The sequence below is a fragment of the Thalassophryne amazonica genome, chromosome 2, assembly GCF_902500255.1.
Source record: "Thalassophryne amazonica chromosome 2, fThaAma1.1, whole genome shotgun sequence".
Lineage (NCBI taxonomy): Eukaryota > Metazoa > Chordata > Actinopteri > Batrachoidiformes > Batrachoididae > Thalassophryne > Thalassophryne amazonica.
Window position 1 is genome coordinate 112,391,929 of NC_047104.1, and position 18,008 is coordinate 112,409,936.

The 18,008-nt window shown below is 39.7% G+C and overlaps 1 protein-coding gene across 1 annotated transcript in view; it reads right to left on the reverse strand.

Annotated features, from left to right (window-relative positions):
• Nucleotides 1–14,130, reverse strand: part of LOC117504019 (polycystic kidney disease protein 1-like 2) — a 22,427-nt gene extending 8,297 nt beyond the window's left edge. Inside the window, exons 1-3 of the mRNA XM_034163375.1 lie at nucleotides 14,036–14,130; nucleotides 13,480–13,626; nucleotides 13,153–13,355 (exon numbers count right to left, since the gene is read on the reverse strand). Of these exons, the coding sequence (XP_034019266.1) occupies nucleotides 13,153–13,355; nucleotides 13,480–13,626; nucleotides 14,036–14,130 (445 nt within the window). The remainder of the gene's footprint in view (nucleotides 1–13,152; nucleotides 13,356–13,479; nucleotides 13,627–14,035) is intronic.
• Between the last annotated feature and the right edge of the window lie 3,878 nt (nucleotides 14,131–18,008).

An 18,008-nucleotide genomic window follows, 5' to 3' on the forward strand; every position in this document is an offset into this window, starting at 1 on the left:
TTTTATATAGCGCCAAATCACAACAAACAGTTGCCCCAAGGCGCTTTATATTGTAAGGCAAGGCCATACAATAATTATGTAAAACCCCAACGGTCAAAACGACCCCCTGTGAGCAAGCACTTGGCTACAGTGGGAAGGAAAAACTCCCTTTTAACAGGAAGAAACCTCCAGCAGAACCAGGCTCAGGGAGGGGCAGTCTTCTGCTGGGACTGGTTGGGGCTGAGGGAGAGAACCAGGAAAAAGACATGCTGTGGAGGGGAGCAGAGATTGATCACTAATGATTAAATGCAGAGTGGTGCATACAGAGCAAAAAGAGAAAGAAACAGTGCATCATGGGAACCCCCCAGCAGTCTACGTCTATAGCAGCATAACTAAGGGATGGTTCAGGGTCACCTGATCCAGCCCTAACTATAAGCTTTAGCAAAAAGGAAAGTTTTAAGCCTAATCTTAAAAGTAGAGAGGGTGTCTGTCTCCCTGATCTGAATTGGGAGCTGGTTCCACAGGAGAGGAGCCTGAAAGCTGAAGGCTCTGCCTCCCATTCTACTCTTACAAACCCTAGGAACTACAAGTAAGCCTGCAGTCTGAGAGCGAAGCGCTCTATTGGGGTGATATGGTACTACGAGGTCCCTAAGATAAGATGGGACCTGATTATTCAAAACCTTATAAGTAAGAAGAAGAATTTTAAATTCTATTCTAGAATTAACAGGAAGCCAATGAAGAGAGGCCAATATGGGTGAGATATGCTCTCTCCTTCTAGTCCCCGTCAGTACTCTAGCTGCAGCATTTTGAATTAACTGAAGGCTTTTTAGGGAACTTTTAGGACAACCTGATAATAATGAATTACAATAGTCCAGCCTAGAGGAAATAAATGCATGAATTAGTTTTTCAGCATCACTCTGAGACAAGACCTTTCTGATTTTAGAGATATTGCATAAATGCAAAAAAGCAGTCCTACATATTTGTTTAATATGCGCTTTGAATGACATATCCTGATCAAAAATGACTCCAAGATTTCTCACAGTATTACTAGAGGTCAGGGTAATGCCATCCAGAGTAAGGATCTGGTTAGACACCATGTTTCTAAGATTTGTGGGGCCAAGTACAATAACTTCAGTTTTATCTGAGTTTAAAAGCAGGAAATTAGAGGTCATCCATGTCTTTATGTCTGTAAGACAATCCTGCAGTTTAGCTAATTGGTGTGTGTCCTCTGGCTTCATGGATAGATAAAGCTGGGTATCATCTGCGTAACAATGAAAATTTAAGCAATACCGTCTAATAATACTGCCTAAGGGAAGCATGTATAAAGTGAATAAAATTGGTCCTAGCACAGAACCTTGTGGAACTCCATAATTAACTTTAGTCTGTGAAGAAGATTCCCCATTTACATGAACAAATTGTAATCTATTAGACAAATATGATTCAAACCACCGCATCGCAGTGCCTTTAATACCTATGGCATGCTCTAATCTCTGTAATAAAATTTTATGGTCAACAGTATCAAAAGCAGCACTGAGGTCTAACAGAACAAGCACAGAGATGAGTCCACTGTCCGAGGCCATAAGAAGATCATTTGTAACCTTCACTAATGCTGTTTCTGTACTATGATGAATTCTAAAACCTGACTGAAACTTTTCAAATAGACCATTCCTCTGCAGATGATCAGTTAGCTGTTTTACAACTACCCTTTCAAGAATTTTTGAGAGAAAAGGAAGGTTGGAGATTGGCCTATAATTAGCTAAGATAGCTGGGTGAAGTGATGGCTTTTTAAGTAATGGTTTAATTACTGCCACCTTAAAAGCCTGTGGTACATAGCCAACTAACAAAGATAGATTGATCATATTTAAGATCGAAGCATTAAATAATGGTAGGGCTTCCTTGAGCAGCCTGGTAGGAATGGGGTCTAATAAACATGTTGATGGTTTGGATGAAGTAACTAATGAAAATAACTCAGACAGAACAATCGGAGAGAAAGAGTCTAACCAAATACCGGCATCACTGAAAGCAGCCAAAGATAACGATACGTCTTTGGGATGGTTATGAGTAATTTTTTCTCTAATAGTTAAAATTTTGTTAGCAAAGAAAGTCATGAAGTCATTACTAGTTAAAGTTAATGGAATACTCAGCTCAATAGAGCTCTGACTCTTTGTCAGCCTGGCTACAGTGCTGAAAAGAAACCTGGGGTTGTTCTTATTTTCTTCAATTAGTGATGAGTAGAAAGATGTCCTAGCTTTACGGAGGGCTTTTTTATAGAGCAACAGACTCTTTTTCCAGGCTAAGTGAAGATCTTCTAAATTAGTGAGACGCCATTTCCTCTCCAACTTACGGGTTATCTGCTTTAAGCTACGAGTTTGTGAGTTATACCACGGAGTCAGACACTTCTGATTTAAAGCTCTCTTTTTCAGAGGAGCTACAGCATCCAAAGTTGTCTTCAATGAGGATGTAAAACTATTGACGAGATACTCTATCTCCCTTACAGAGTTTAGGTAGCTACTCTGCACTGTGTTGGTATATGGCATTAGAGAACATAAAGAAGGAATCATATCCTTAAACCTAGTTACAGCGCTTTCTGAAAGACTTCTAGTGTAAAGAAACTTATTCCCCACTGCTGGGTAGTCCATCAGAGTAAATGTAAATGTTATTAAGAAATTATCAGACAGAATGGAGTTTTCAGGGAATACTGTTAAGTCTTCTATTTCCATACCATAAGTCAGAACAAGATCTAAGATATGATTAAAGTGGTGGGTGGACTCATTTACTTTTGAGCAAAGCCAATAGAGTCTAATAATAGATTAAATGCAGTGTTGAGGCTGTCATTCTCAGCATCTGTGTGGATGTTAAAATCGCCCACTATAATTATCTTATCTGAGCTAAGCACTAAGTCAGACAAAAGGTCTGAAAATTCACAGAGAAACTCACAGTAACGACCAGGTGGACGATAGATAATAACAAATAAAACTGGTTTTTGGGACTTCCAATTTGGATGGACAAGACTAAGAGACAAGCTTTCAAATGAATTAAAGCTCTGTCTGGGTTTTTGATTAATTAATAAGCTGGAATGGAAGATTGCTGCTAATCCTCCGCCCCGGCCCGTGCTACGAGCATTCTGACAGTTAGTGTGACTCGGGGGTGTTGACTCATTTAAACTAACATATTCATCCTGCTGTAACCAGGTTTCTGTTAGGCAGAATAAATCAATATGTTGATCAATTATTATATCATTTACCAACAGGGACTTAGAAGAGAGAGACCTAATGTTTAATAGACCACATTTAACTGTTTTAGTCTGTGGTGCAGTTGAAGGTGCTATATTATTTTTTCTTTTTGAATTTTTATGCTTAAATAGATTTTTGCTGGTTATTGGTAGTCTGGGAGCAGGCACCGTCTCTACGGGGATGGGGTAATGAGGGGATGGCAGGGGGAGAGAAGCTGCAGAGAGGTGTGTAAGACTACAACTCTGCTTCCTGGTCCCAACCCTGGATAGTCACGGTTTGGAGGATTTAAGAAAATTGGCCAGATTTCTAGAAATGAGAGCTGCTCCATCCAAAGTGGGATGGATGCCGTCTCTCCTAACAAGACCAGGTTTTCCCCAGAAGCTTTGCCAATTATCTATGAAGCCCACCTCATTTTTTGGACACCACTCAGACAGCCAGCAATTCAAGGAGAACATGCGGCTAAACATGTCACTCCCGGTCCGATTGGGGAGGGGCCCAGAGAAAACTACAGAGTCCGACATTGTTTTTGCAAAGTTACACACCGATTTAATGTTAATTTTAGTGACCTCCGATTGGCGTAACCGGGTGTCATTACTGCCGATGTGAATTACAATCTTACCAAATTTACGCTTAGCCTTAGCCAGCAGTTTCAAATTTCCTTCAATGTCGCCTGCTCTGGCCCCCGGAAGACAATTGACTATGGTTGCTGGTGTCGCTAACTTCACATTTCTCAAAACAGAGTCGCCAATAACCAGAGTTTGATCCTCGGCGGGTGTGTCGTCGAGTGGGGAAAAACGGTTAGAGATGTGAACGGGTTGGCGGTGTACACGGGGCTTCTGTTTAGGGCTACGCTTCCTCCTCACAGTCACCCAGTCGGCCTGCTTTCCCGGCTGCTCGGGATCTGCCAGGGGGTAACTAACGGCGGCTAAGCTACCTTGGTCCGCACCGACTACAGGGGCCTGGCTAGCTGTAGAATTTTCCACGGTGCGGAGCCGAGTCTCCAATTCGCCCAGCCTGGCCTCCAAAGCTACGAATAAGCTACACTTATTACAAGTACCATTACTGCTAAAGGAGGCCGAGGAATAACTAAACATTTCACACCCAGAGCAGAAAAGTGCGGGAGAGACAGGAGAAGCCGCCATGCTAAATCGGCTAAGAGCTAGTAGCTACGCTAAGCTAGCGGATTCCTAAAAACACGCAAAGTGAATAATGTGTAAATAATTTAGAGGTGATTCAGCAGAAGGAGTGCTTTAGTTAAGGCATGTAAAGATTACACTGGGAAACAAATCGTAATCTAGATAACTAGATCAATGTAACTGCGCAGATTTAACAGATACAGAAAAACACCGCTGTGCTCCGGAACAGGAAGTGATACAATACCGCAGTGAGAGCCAACCACCAGTAGAGGCAAGCAAGAGTAAAAAACTACTAATAAAAAGCCACTCTGAAAGGTGCAGTTTTGTTTTATTGGGGGGGGATACCAATCAGTATCTGGTGTGACCATCATTTGCCTCATGCAGTGCAACACATCTCCTTTGCATAGAGTTGATCAGGTTGTCAGTTGTGGCCTGTGGAATGTTGGTCCACTCCTCTTCAATGGCTGTGCGAAGTTGCTGGATATTGGCAGGAACTGGTACACGCTGTCGTATACGCCTGTCCAGAGCATCCCAAACATGCTCAATGGGTGACATGTCCGGTGAGTATGCCGGCCATGCAAGAACTGGGACATTTTCAGCTTCCAAGAATTGTGTACAGATCCTTGCAACATGGGGCCGTGCATTATCCTGCTGCAACATGAGGTGATGTTCTTGGATGTATGGCACAACAATGGGCCTCAGGATGTCGTCACGGTATCTCTGTGCATTCAAAATGCCATCAATAAAATGCACCTGTGTTCTTCGTCCATAACAGATGCCTGCCCATACCATAACCCCACTGCCACCATGGACCACTCGATCCACAACATTGACATCAGAAAACCGCTCACCCACACGACGCCACACACGCTGTCTGCCATCTGCCCTGGACAGTGTGAACCGGGATTCATCCGTGAAGAGAACACCTCTCCAATGTGCCAAACGCCAGCGAATGTGAGCATTTGCCCACTCAAGTTGGTTCCGACGACGAACTGGAGTCAGGTCGAGACCCCGATGAGGACGATGAGCATGCAGATGAGCTTCCCTGAGACGGTTTCTGACAGTTTGTGCAGAAATTCTTTGGTTATGCAAACCGATTGTTTCAGCAGCTGTCCGAGTGGCTGGTCTCAGACGATCTTGGAGGTGAACATGCTGGATGTGGAGGTCCTGGGCTGGTGTGGTTACACGTGGTCTGCGGTTGTGAGGATGGTTGGATGTACTGCCAAATTCTCTGAAACGCCTTTGGAGACGGCTTATGGTAGAGAAATGAACATTCAATACACGAGCAACAGCTCTGGTTGACATTCCTACTGTCAGCATGCCAATTGCACGCTCCCTCAAATCTTGCGACATCTGTGGCATTGCGCTGTGTGATAAAACTGCACCTTTCAGAGTGGCCTTTTATTGTGGGCAGTCTAAGGCACACCTGTGCACTAATCATGGTGTCTAATCAGCATCTTGATATGGCACACCTGTGAGGTGGGATGGATTATCTCAGCAAAGGAGAAGTGCTCACTATCACAGATTTAGACTGGTTTGTGAACAATATTTGAGGGAAATGGTGATATTGTGTATGTGGAAAAAGTTTTAAAATATCAAATGACAAGGATCTATTTTAGACATTACATAAAACAAATAATGAATGTTTTTACATTCTTTCAATGGAACAAATATTTAATTCGGTGAAAGCTGGAACATACCATTCTACTCTGCTTCGCCTTGTTGAATGGAACATTCCATCTTTCACCTCATGAAATATTCGTAGTATTGAACTCATAAACATTCATTACTTGTATACTGTCGTTTCGTGAATGCAGCAAACCATGGATCCAGCGAATGCTCCCAAACTTGACTGTTGGTGACAACCACCAACACATACGTCTGAACACACATCAATCAATCAATCAATCAATCAATCAATCAATCAATCAATCAATCAATCAATCAATTTTATTTATATAGCGCCAAATCACAACAAACAGTTGCCCCAAGGCGCTTTATATTGTAAGGCAAGGCCATACAATAATTACGCAAAAACCCCAACGGTCAAAACGACCCCCTGTGAGCAAGCACTTGGCGACAGTGGGAAGGAAAAACTCCCTTTTAACAGGAAGAAACCTCCAGCAGAACCAGGCTCAGGGAGGGGCAGTCTTCTGCTGGGACTGGTTGGGGCTGAGGGAGAGAACCAGGAAAAAGACATGCTGTGGAGGGGAGCAGAGATCAATCACTAATGATTAAATGCAGAGTGGTGCATACAGAGCAAAAAGAGAAAGAAACACTCAGTGCATCATGGGAACCCCCCCAGCAGTCTAAGTCTATAGCAGCATAACTAAGGGATGGTTCAGGGTCACCTGATCCAGCCCTAACTATAAGCTTTAGCAAAAAGGAAAGTTTTAAGCCTAATCTTAAAAGTAGAGAGGGTGTCTGTCTCCCTGATCTGAATTGGGAGCTGGTTCCACAGGACAGGAGCCTGAAAGCTGAAGGCTCTGCCTCCCATTCTACTCTTACAAACCCTAGGAACTACAAGTAAGCCTGCAGTCTGAGAGCGAAGCGCTCTATTGGGGTGATATGGTACTATGAGGTCCCTAAGATAAGATGGGACCTGATTATTCAAAACCTTATAAGTAAGAAGAAGAATTTTAAATTCTATTCTAGAATTAACAGGAAGCCAATGAAGAGACGCCAATATGGGTGAGATATGCTCTCTCCTTCTAGTCCCCGTTAGTACTCTAGCTGCAGCATTTTGAATTAACTGAAGGCTTTTCAGGGAACTTTTAGGACAACCTGATAATAATGAATTACAATAATCCAGCCTAGAGGAAATAAATGCATGAATTAGTTTTTCAGCATCACTCTGAGACAAGACCTTTCTAATTTTAGAGATATTGCGTAAATGCAAAAAAGCAGTCCTACATATTTGTTTAATATGCGCATTGAATGACATATCCTGATCAAAAATGACTCCAAGATTTCTCACAGTATTACTAGAGGTCAGGGTAATGCCATCCAGAGTAAGGATCTGGTTAGACACCATGTTTCTAAGATTTGTGGGGCCAAGTACAATAACTTCAGTTTTATCTGAGTTTAAAAGCAGGAAATTAGAGGTCATCCATGTCTTTATGTCTGTAAGACAATCCTGCAGTTTAGCTAATTGGTGTGTGTCCTCTGGCTTCATGGATAGATAAAGCTGGGTATCATCTGCGTAACAATGAAAATTTAAGCAATGCCGTCTAATAATACTTCCTAAGGGAAGCATATATAAAGTGAATAAAATTGGTCCTAGCACAGAACCTTGTGGAACTCCATAATTAACCTTAGTCTGTGAAAAAGATTCCCCATTTACATGAACAAATTGTAATCTATTAGATAAATATGATTCAAACCACCGCAGTGCATTGCCTTTAATACCTATGGCATGTTCCAATCTCTGTAATAAAATTTTATGGTCAACAGTATCAAAAGCAGCACTGAGGTCTAACAGAACAAGCACAGAGATGAGTCCACTGTCTGAGGCCATAAGAAGATCATTTGTAACCTTCACTAATGCTGCACTAACTGAACCGCACCCCTTTTAGAGACTATAAAGTCAGTTGTCAGAGTGAACCATGACTGAGTTACAAACAGGATACAAAAGGTTATCAAGTAAAAACACAATTATCTGTATTGAGCAAAAAATGTGAATGACTTTGTCACTTGGAAATGAAGTATAATCATCACTAGTTTGTCTGTTTGACCTCTGTGACCACCATCAAAATATTCAAGGTCCATATCATGCAAAGCTTTATCAGTGAAGCTGTATTCTCTATTCTTTGTATTTATTTTAGCAAGGCCTTACCAACATAGTTCAAAATATTTAAGGTACAAGTTGAGATTTTGCAGTGATACCAGTCAGAGAAACAACAGTTTACTTGCAAGCTGTTTCTCGAATCCTTGTGTTTCTTGAGTTATGCTCAACTCATATGTTGACTTTGAAATTTTGACCTTTTCTCTAAATATTACACATGTGCCTTCCCACATAAAACCAATTAAACTGTTTGTTTGTTTGCAGTGCCTGCATGCTTACTGTTTAGGTCACAAACAGCAGCCTAATTCTTCTGGATACTCCACTTTTTTCAAACACCAGTAATTATTACCAAGCGGTAAACTTCAATGGGCTCAAATGAAGCCCACCCGGAAGAAAAAGTTGCAGTTCCTTGAGTGGCCACTTGAGGCTGGCTCCAAAAGTGAGCAACTTCCCATGGAAGTTGAAGTTATCCCATTCAACTCCATGGAGTTGAATGGGATAAAATTTCCAACTTTAGAGCAGAAATAAACAGGTTTACATCATTGTACAAAAAATGGTTTTGTTCTCTATAAATAATTTCCTCCTCAATGTCAATTGTACAGGGAGTGAATTTTTTCTAGCCTCTTAGTTTAAGGCAATTGAAGCCATAAAGTTATGTATAACTGAGGGTGTGGTTACTCTCAGCAACAGCAGCTGAGCTGAGCTCCGACTCTCACTATGTCGACAACTCAGTGTCGCTTCAGATGGCTGCTAACTGTTGCGGAGGGCTGTGTCTGTCCTTTTGAGTATTTTATTACAAACAAATGAAATAATATGGCTTGTTGTGCGGTGAAACATCCTAACAACAAAGGTATCCCTGCTGCAATATTTGCACTGAGTGAAATTCACTTCTGATTTAACCAGAGGACCAGAGGAACCTATTCATCTACTACCTATTCATCTACATCTGGAGACAAGAAGGATATAACTCAAAGGATTGCTGATCATGGAAAAGTAGAACTGAGAACATTTAAATACACAGACCACAATGTACTGGACTTGGAGCACGATATAGACCCGGACAATAATTTCTTCTCAAATATCAATGACAGTTGTTGCTATTATACAGATGAACAGTTTAATCGGATCATTAGAACGGATAACAAATTATCAATAATCCATTTCAATAGCAGAAGTCTATATGCAAACTTTAACAACATTAAAGAATATTTAAGTCAGTTTAAAAAAATATTTAACATAATTGCTATATCAGAAACATGGATCAATGAAGATAAAGGAATGGATTTTGAACTGGATGGATATGAATTTAATTGTGTAAACAGAAAGAATAAGAGTGGAGGAGGAGTGGCTGTGTATGTGGATAAGAACATGGATTATAAAATAGTAGACAATATGACAACTGTGATTGATAACTTATTAGAATGTATAACTATTGAAATATGTGAAGAAAAAAGCAAAAATGTATTAGTCAGCTGTATATATAGAGCACCAGGATCTAGTATTGAAACATTCACTGACTGTATGGGAAAAATGTTCTCAAAAACTAATCAAAAAACTGTGTTCATTTGTGGTGACTTAAATATTGATCTGCTCAATCCAAATAAGCATAAAATAACAGATGAATTTATCAGTATAATGTACAGTATGAGTTTATATCCAAAAATCACCAGGCCAAGCAGAATTACATCCCATAGTGCCACCTTAATTGATAATATATTCAGAAATGATATTGAGAATAACACTGTGAGTGGATTATTAATCAATGACATTAGTGATCATCTACCAGTTTTCATCGTTTATAATAGAAACCATCGGCGGAATCAGCCAGAGGAGAAAATAAAATACAGGCGAGTGCGGACAGAGGAAAACATGAACACACTAAAGAAGGATTTACAGGAGCAAAACTGGGAAAAGGTATACAGTGAAAGTGATGTTGATAGTGCATATGAAACTTTTTTACAAATATTTACCTCATTATATGATAAAAATTGTCCAATTAAACAAGACTACAGAAAACAAAAAATCCAAGCTCGACCATGGATGACGAAAGGGTTACGAAATGCATGTAATAAGAAAAATACACTGTATAGAGAATTCATAAAACTAAAGACTAAAGAGGCAGAAAATAGATATAAGAAATACAAAAATAGATTAACTAATATTATACAGGTATGTAGGAAGGAATATTATAGTAACATATTATATAATAACAAAAACAATATTAAAGGAATATGGTATATATTAAATAGCATTATCAAAAATGGTAATAAAAAACAGAGTTACCCTCAGTATTTCATTGATAATAATGTCAAGAAGGAAAATAAGGATGAGGTAGTCAACGGTTTTAATAATTTTTTTGTAAATATTGGACCAAGCTTGGCAGAAAAAATTCCCGATTCCCAATCTGAGGATTGGGATAATAATCTTATAGAAAGAAATCCCTGTTCAATGTTCCTCACAGCAGTGGATGGAAATGAAATTATAGACATTGTGAATAATTGTAAATATAAAACATCTACCGATTTAAATGAAATTGATATGGTGGTGGTAAAACAGGTCATTGAATGGATTGTAGAACCATTAACATACATCTGTAACTTATCATTTCAAACCGGTAAATTTCCCAATCAAATGAAAATAGCTAAGGTTGTGCCGCTGTATAAGACTGGGGATAGACACCATTTCACAAATTATAGACCTGTTTCTTAGCCTCCACAATTTTCCAAATTATTAGAAAAGTTATTCAATAATAGATTAGACAAATTCATAAATAAACATAAATTACTTACTGATAGTCAATATGGATTCAGAGCACATAGTTCAACATCACTTGCATTAATAGAATCAGTTGAGGAGATTACAAACGCCATAGACCACAAATTACATTCAGTTGGAATATTTATAGACCTTAAAAAGGCTTTTGATACAATTAATCATGACATATTAATCAATAAACTTGAACAGTATGGGATTAGGGGGTTGGTGTTGCACTGGGTGAGAAGCTACTTAAGTAACAGAAAACAGTTTGTGAAGTTGGGGGAATATACATCATCATGCTTGGACAATGCTTGTGGCGTCCCACAGGGGTCAGTATTGGGTCCAAAACTGTTTCTAATTTATATAAATGATATTGTCAATGTTTCCAAAATATTAAAATTAGTATTATTTGCAGATGACACAAGCATTTTTTGTTCAGGGGGGGATTTGCAGGAGTTACTGAGGAGGATCAGTATAGAAATGGGAAAATTGAAAATATGGTTTGACAGAAACAATTATCATTAAACTTAAGTAAAACAAAATACATGTTATTTGGCTATTGTAATACAGACATACAGGTTCAGTTACAAGTCGAGGGGGTAGATATTGAAAGGGTACATGAAAATAAGTTTCTGGGGGTGATAATAGATGATAAGATAAACTGGAAGACTCATATAAAACATATACAAAGTAAACTGTCAAGAAGCATTTCAGTTCTAAACAAAGCAAAACATATTCTGGACCACAACTCACTCCGCATTCTTTACTGCTCACTGGTTTTACCATATTTACAGTACTGTGCAGAGGTATGGGGTAATACTTATAAAGGTACAACACAATCACTATCAGTAATGCAGAAAAGAGCTATAAGAATTATTCATAATACTGGTTATAGAGATCATACAAATCCACTATTTTTACAATCCAAATTCTTAAAATTCACAGACTTGGTTCATTTTCAAACAGTACAAATTGTGTATAAAGCAATAAACAATTTACTTCCAGCAAATATTAAAAATATGTTTTTTAACAGATCAGGGGATTACAGTCTGAGGGGGAAATTTAATTTAAAGCATCAGTGGGCACGAACAACATTAAAAGGTTTCTGTATTTCTGTCTGTGGGGTGAGGATGTGGAACAGATTGGGAGTGGGGCTCAAGCAATGTCCAAGCATGAACCAGTTCAAACAGCGGTACAAAAATATGGTTTTTTTCTGGGTATAGGGAGGAGGAAGGGTAATGAGGGTTAGGGTGTTTTTGTTTTTGCTTCGGCTTGTAAATATATAGTATTTTGTATGTAAGTAGGTATGTGTAGGTGTATATTTATGTTTGTGTATATATATGTGTATATATGTATATGTGTATATATGTGTATGTATATGTGTATGTATGTTGATGTGTGTATGTATATATATATGTGTATGTGTATGTATATGTATATATATATATATTGATATCGGTTTAGGTGTGTAGGAATCTATGTGTATATGTGGCAAAGGGTATTACTGGTTGTGGGGAAGAAGGGGTAGGGATAAATAAGCTGATGCTTCACCCTACCCCTTTTCGGACATGTTGGGTACACAGTAGGAACTTTTTTGTTGTTGTCTTTACTGATCTATCTTGTAATTGTTGTTGTATCAAATGTTCTAAATAAACAGTTTTCATTCATTCATTCATTCATTCATTCATTCATTCATTCATTCATTCATTCATTCATTCATTCATTCAATGTTGTTTCCTAATGGCATTAGCACTTTTAGCAGCTGTCGGTAGCTCAATCTGTTAAGCCCCTTTAATAAGAAAATAAGCGGCTCATAACTTTTAATGTCCACACCAAAGCAAACCAGTAGATGAACCACCACACAGTCACCAAAAATATGATTTAATAAACCCCGAAACCGAGGTTAACCTGTTACCTTAGCTGGTTTGGACTCAAAGACAGAGGCGTGTTCGGGCTACTTCCGTTAAACGCTGAGCCACCCAAGCTCCACCCCTTTATGTATTAATGAGTTCATCGTGGCATAGCCAGAGTCAGTGCTGCTGTTACTGCCAACATGGCGACAGCCAGACGTGGGCTTCATATTGGCTGTTCTGGGTCTCTATAGAAAACCTCATCACACAAGCTTTATCCAGTATATATGCAGTCTATAATTGCTACATGTCTGCTGAACACATTCTTCTGCCACCTTTTACATTGCCACTGAAGGATACTTTGCTTCCTCTGAAACAAAGTGTTTTTAAAAATGAAAGATTTGCTTATTTACCAATGGAGAAGAGTACTGGTGAGTTTGGATCAGCAGGAATGTTCCAAAAGGCAATATTGATGGCCATGGTGCAGAGGAGCAGGCTCATGCAGCACGAGACCCTCTGGGCACGTGTAAACGGACTCCTCGAGGGAGGATTCACAACAGATACCCAGATGTGTTCATCCCTGAAGCCAGTCGATGTTCTGGTCTGGAAAATATTCCTGAAAAAGAGAAGTACAGACCCTTAAATATATGATGATTAAACATAATGTTTTGTTCAACAGCCAAAACCTGCATTTGTTTTGTTTTGTTTTTTTCAACAAAGCAAAGTGGTGTGACTACAACCTGAAGCTGGAGATCTCATTGACTTTGGCAGCATTGAAATTCCTCTTGGTCACACCATCTCCATGATCAGCACTCAGCCAACAGTTACACAAGAAGTGCCAAAGTTGCTTTGTTTGAAGATCTTGTACAGTCACTTTGTCTATGTACCTAAACAAATGACAAAACACAGCATTAGGTTAAAATGTAGTTAGATTTATGTCAGGTCAGCTCTGGGGGCCTGCACAGGTGCTGCATCCACCACCACACTACCAAAGCTCCCTGGGTCCTGAGTTACAGCCACCAAGGCAAAAGTAGCCATTTATTTGTCACAGCCGGGTGAAACTTGGGCATCCCCTTGGGTTTTCCACTGGTTGAGGTCTTCAACACTGAGGCACCTGTGTGCTGGATCACGCTCAGAGAAATACGCAATATGGCTAAAATGTTGTAGCTGACGCTCCCTCACAATGCAAGTACCATTCTGAGTCTCCTGAAGTAACCATTTGTTTGCCATAAAGCCATTCCAGCGGTACCCATAGATCCTCAGAAATACCCAGTACCAAAGACATCCAGTCATCACCGTAGGGCACTGGATGCTATCCAGTTCTCACAACCATATAGTAAGGCAGGCAGCACCAGGTGACCTGGACCTTCATTCTCCTGTAAAGGTATCATCATGACCAAATACCAGATGTGATGTGACTTCATAAGTACTTCAGAATCAGAATCACTTTATTGTCATTATACAGTGTATAATGAAATTTCCCTCGACTCCTTCTTATAAAAATATAAACATATTAAAATATAAAATATCCAAAACACAGTATGCAGATAAAAAAGGTATGCACAATGCTCGATGTGAATACCTAAAGCAGTTTGTGCAACAGCTCGCTGTGCAGAATTGCAGGTGAGGATGGTAAGTGAAGCGTATATCTTAAATCTTAGTCCGTATAGTTCCCCCCACAGTTTGTAAGCTGTGTGTGTTTCATGTCCGAGCAGGGGAATGGGGTGTGATGAAGGCCATGGCTCTAGGGTAAAAGCTGTCTCTCAGACAATTTGTGCTGGCCTTCATTGCTCTGAAGGCCAGCACAAAGAAGGAGTTCCAGGGTGTGTTGTGTCCATTACAATGTCTCAGGCATTTCTTAATCTCAAAAGCACAGGACCCAGAGACAGGAATGTCACTGCTGAGACAAGTGAATGCCTCGACTGTGTGAGACACTTGGCTAGCTTAGAAGCTTTGCCACATCCTAGCAGTGATGGCATAATACATCCGGAACTGTAGGTGTTCCTCCAGCCTGCAGACAATTCCCTTTTAGTAGAGAGTGGAGAACTGGTACTTCAGCCACTGTAAAACAGTTTGAAAAGTTTGGCACAGAAAAAGATGTCGTTTCCTCCCTCCATGGGTGTCACCCTGTTGGTGCAGGGTGGTGCACATTGTGTGGGGGACTGGGAAAGGGAAAGCCATTTGGTGCCTTGTAACTGGAAAAGACGAAACCAACAGACAGCATCAAGGGTACTCTTATTGGAGGGTGGTGACTAGAGCAGTGCTGAGGGGTTGTCTCATGCACGGTGGCCTCCAAGTCCAAACATGAGATGGCTCATGCAGGTGTACACCTGGAAATCTTTTCTCTCCTTATGTTTCAAGTTGATACAAATTTGTATTTAATGTAGATCCAACCCTCATCACTTATATATATATATATATATATATATATATATATATATATATATATATATATATATATATATATATATATATATATATATATATATATATCACATAAACCTGAATGTTCAAATAAATTAAAAAGATTAAGTCGTGTAAACTCAAAGCTTTAAGAAAATGTTCTACATACTTCAATATTTCAAGTTTTGTAACATGGTCTTGCTTTTTGGGTCAATTAAACTTTTGATTGACTTGAACTAATTGTGTATTAAGTAAGCAAAACTTCAAAGCATAACTTTGGTACAACTGAAATGAATTAAGTAATTTTATATGAAAATATTTGAGTTGGCTTAATAAAAACTTTAGCAGGGGTGGTGGCCAAGTGGTTAGTGTGCTTGGTTTTGGTGCAGAAGGCTCCCAGTTCAAATCCTGCTCTTGCTACTTTTTTCCATGTAATGTGGAGTTGTGTCAGGAAGGGCATCTGGAGTAAAACCTGTGTCAGCTCAACATGCAGAGCCACCTTGGATCTGCTGTGGCACCCCAACAGACAAGGGAGCAGCGGAAGAGACTTACTTTTACTTAAAAACACTTTGTCAGCACAATCAAAATTTTTAAGTTCTGGGAAGAACTGACTTTTAAGTTTATGAACTCAAAAATTTTATGGCAATTGATTGCCTCAATATTTTTGAGTTCTGCTAACTTGTTCGGGTTTACAGTGTGGTGTGTGGTTTGTTTAACGTGGGAATGGTGTTGCATGCTGACAAACACACGTTCCTTGACAGATCCTTAGGCTTGTTCGATGGCTGGGACGATTGGGGTCTGAGGACCTGTTGCAGCCTTCATCTGCTTTCAAGCCATTACCTTCTCTGCCTGATCCATCATTGAGGACTCCTTGTTTCACCACAGCACCATTAGCTGTCTCGTGTTCAGGGTTTATGTTGGGCCTTCTTGGTTACTGTAGCGGCCACAGGGCACACAAGGTCCCCACCGTATTTCACCTGAACAGGCAAACAAACCCCTACATGATCCACTACCCAGGTATCATGATGTGGACGAGGGGTTGGATTTTGACACCCACATATTATACAGTTTTGGCAAATGTAATATTTTAAACTTGAAAGAAGCAAGCTATTGTCCAATAAATTTTGGTTGCAGACAGATTTTGTAATCCTGTTTACTTGTTTACACCAACAATTTTCAGTGCAGAGCCAAATTAGTTCAAGAATGCAACAACCCTTTATTCCACAGTTGTGACGCAAATTCACAAAAACACTGTCATCAACCAAGCACGCATCTCAAATATTATCAAATAGCTACCATGGAAATAATAACCCCAAAGGGAACTGTGGGCTTGTACACATGGTGTGAAATGATGAATGTTCACCCTCTTGTACCATGACGGGTGACTTCCGGAGTTGTCGTGCTGCAGCTTGATGTTTCTCACTTCGCCCAGCGGGAAGGGCGTGGCCAGCATGAAGATGTCAACAGCTCCTTTCTCAAACACAGGTTTAATAGGATCTGTGAGGTTGTGCATCTCACTCGCTGCCTCTGTGCCTATCAGCTTCACTGTGACCTGCAGGAGCAGAAAATGGACTAATGCAACAGCACTCTTTTCAAACATCAGCTCAGGTTAGCACGAGTACCGCAAACTCTGTACACATGATACAACAGGCCCAAATTTTCTAAAATATAGGGATCACTGATTTTTATACTGTTCAGCATATGTTTGTTTTAAAATACTTTTCTAAGTTTTAGCTCATTTAAATTCTTTACAAAAAAAAAAAAAATTCACAGCATATTAAAACAACACAGCATCCGGTTTTATGGACAATGGTGAAGAAAGAGCTGGGCCGGATGCTGTTTGTATATTTCACAGGAAAATAAATAATGAAAACACTTAACCAGGTCCTCTGGGTGTAAAATATTTCCATAAGGAGAATAGGTTCAATCAATAATAGTCTGTCTTTTTAATATGTTAATATGTTGCTGGTAAATTGAGAGCCTTGTTGATTTACACTCTTATTCTCACCTATGCACAATTCAGTTAAGTGCAGGATTTCCATGTAATAAATATATGTAGCCCCAACTCAAATAAAACACACCCATGCCTGATAATTTAATTTAGCTGGAACTACAACCCCAGTTCCAATGAAGTTGGGACATTGTGTAAAATGTAATAAAAATAGAATACAATGATTTTCAAATCCTCTTCAACCTATATTCAATTGAACACACCACAAAGACAAGATATTTAATGTTCAAACTGATAAACTTTATTGTTTTTGTGCAAATATTTGCTCATTTGGAAATGGATGCCTGCAACAAGTTTCAAAAAAGCTGGGACAGTGGTATGTTTACCACTGTGCTACATCACCTTTCCTTCTAACAACACTCAATAAGCATTTGGGAACTAAGGACACTAATTGTAGAAGCTTTGTAGGTGGAATTCTTTCCCATTCTTGCTTGATGTATGACTTCAGTTGTTCAGCAGTCCGGGGTAGTATTTTGTGCTTCATAATGCACCACACATTTTCAATGGGCGACACGTCTGAACTGCAGGCAGGCCAGTCTAGTGCATGCACTCTTTTACTAGGAAGCCACGCTGTTGTAACACGTGCAGAATGTGGCTTGGCATTGTCTTGCTGAAATAAGCAGGGACGTCCCTGAAAAAGATGTTGCTTGGATGGCAGCATGTGTTGCTCCAAAACCTGGATGTACCTTTCAGCATTGATGGGGCCATCACAGATGTGTAAGTTGCCCATGCCACAGGCACTAACACACCCCCATACCATCACAGATGCTGGCTTTTGAACTTTGTGCTGGTAACAATCTGGGATGGTCTTTTTCCTCTTTTGTCCAGAGGACACGATGTACATGATTTCCAAAA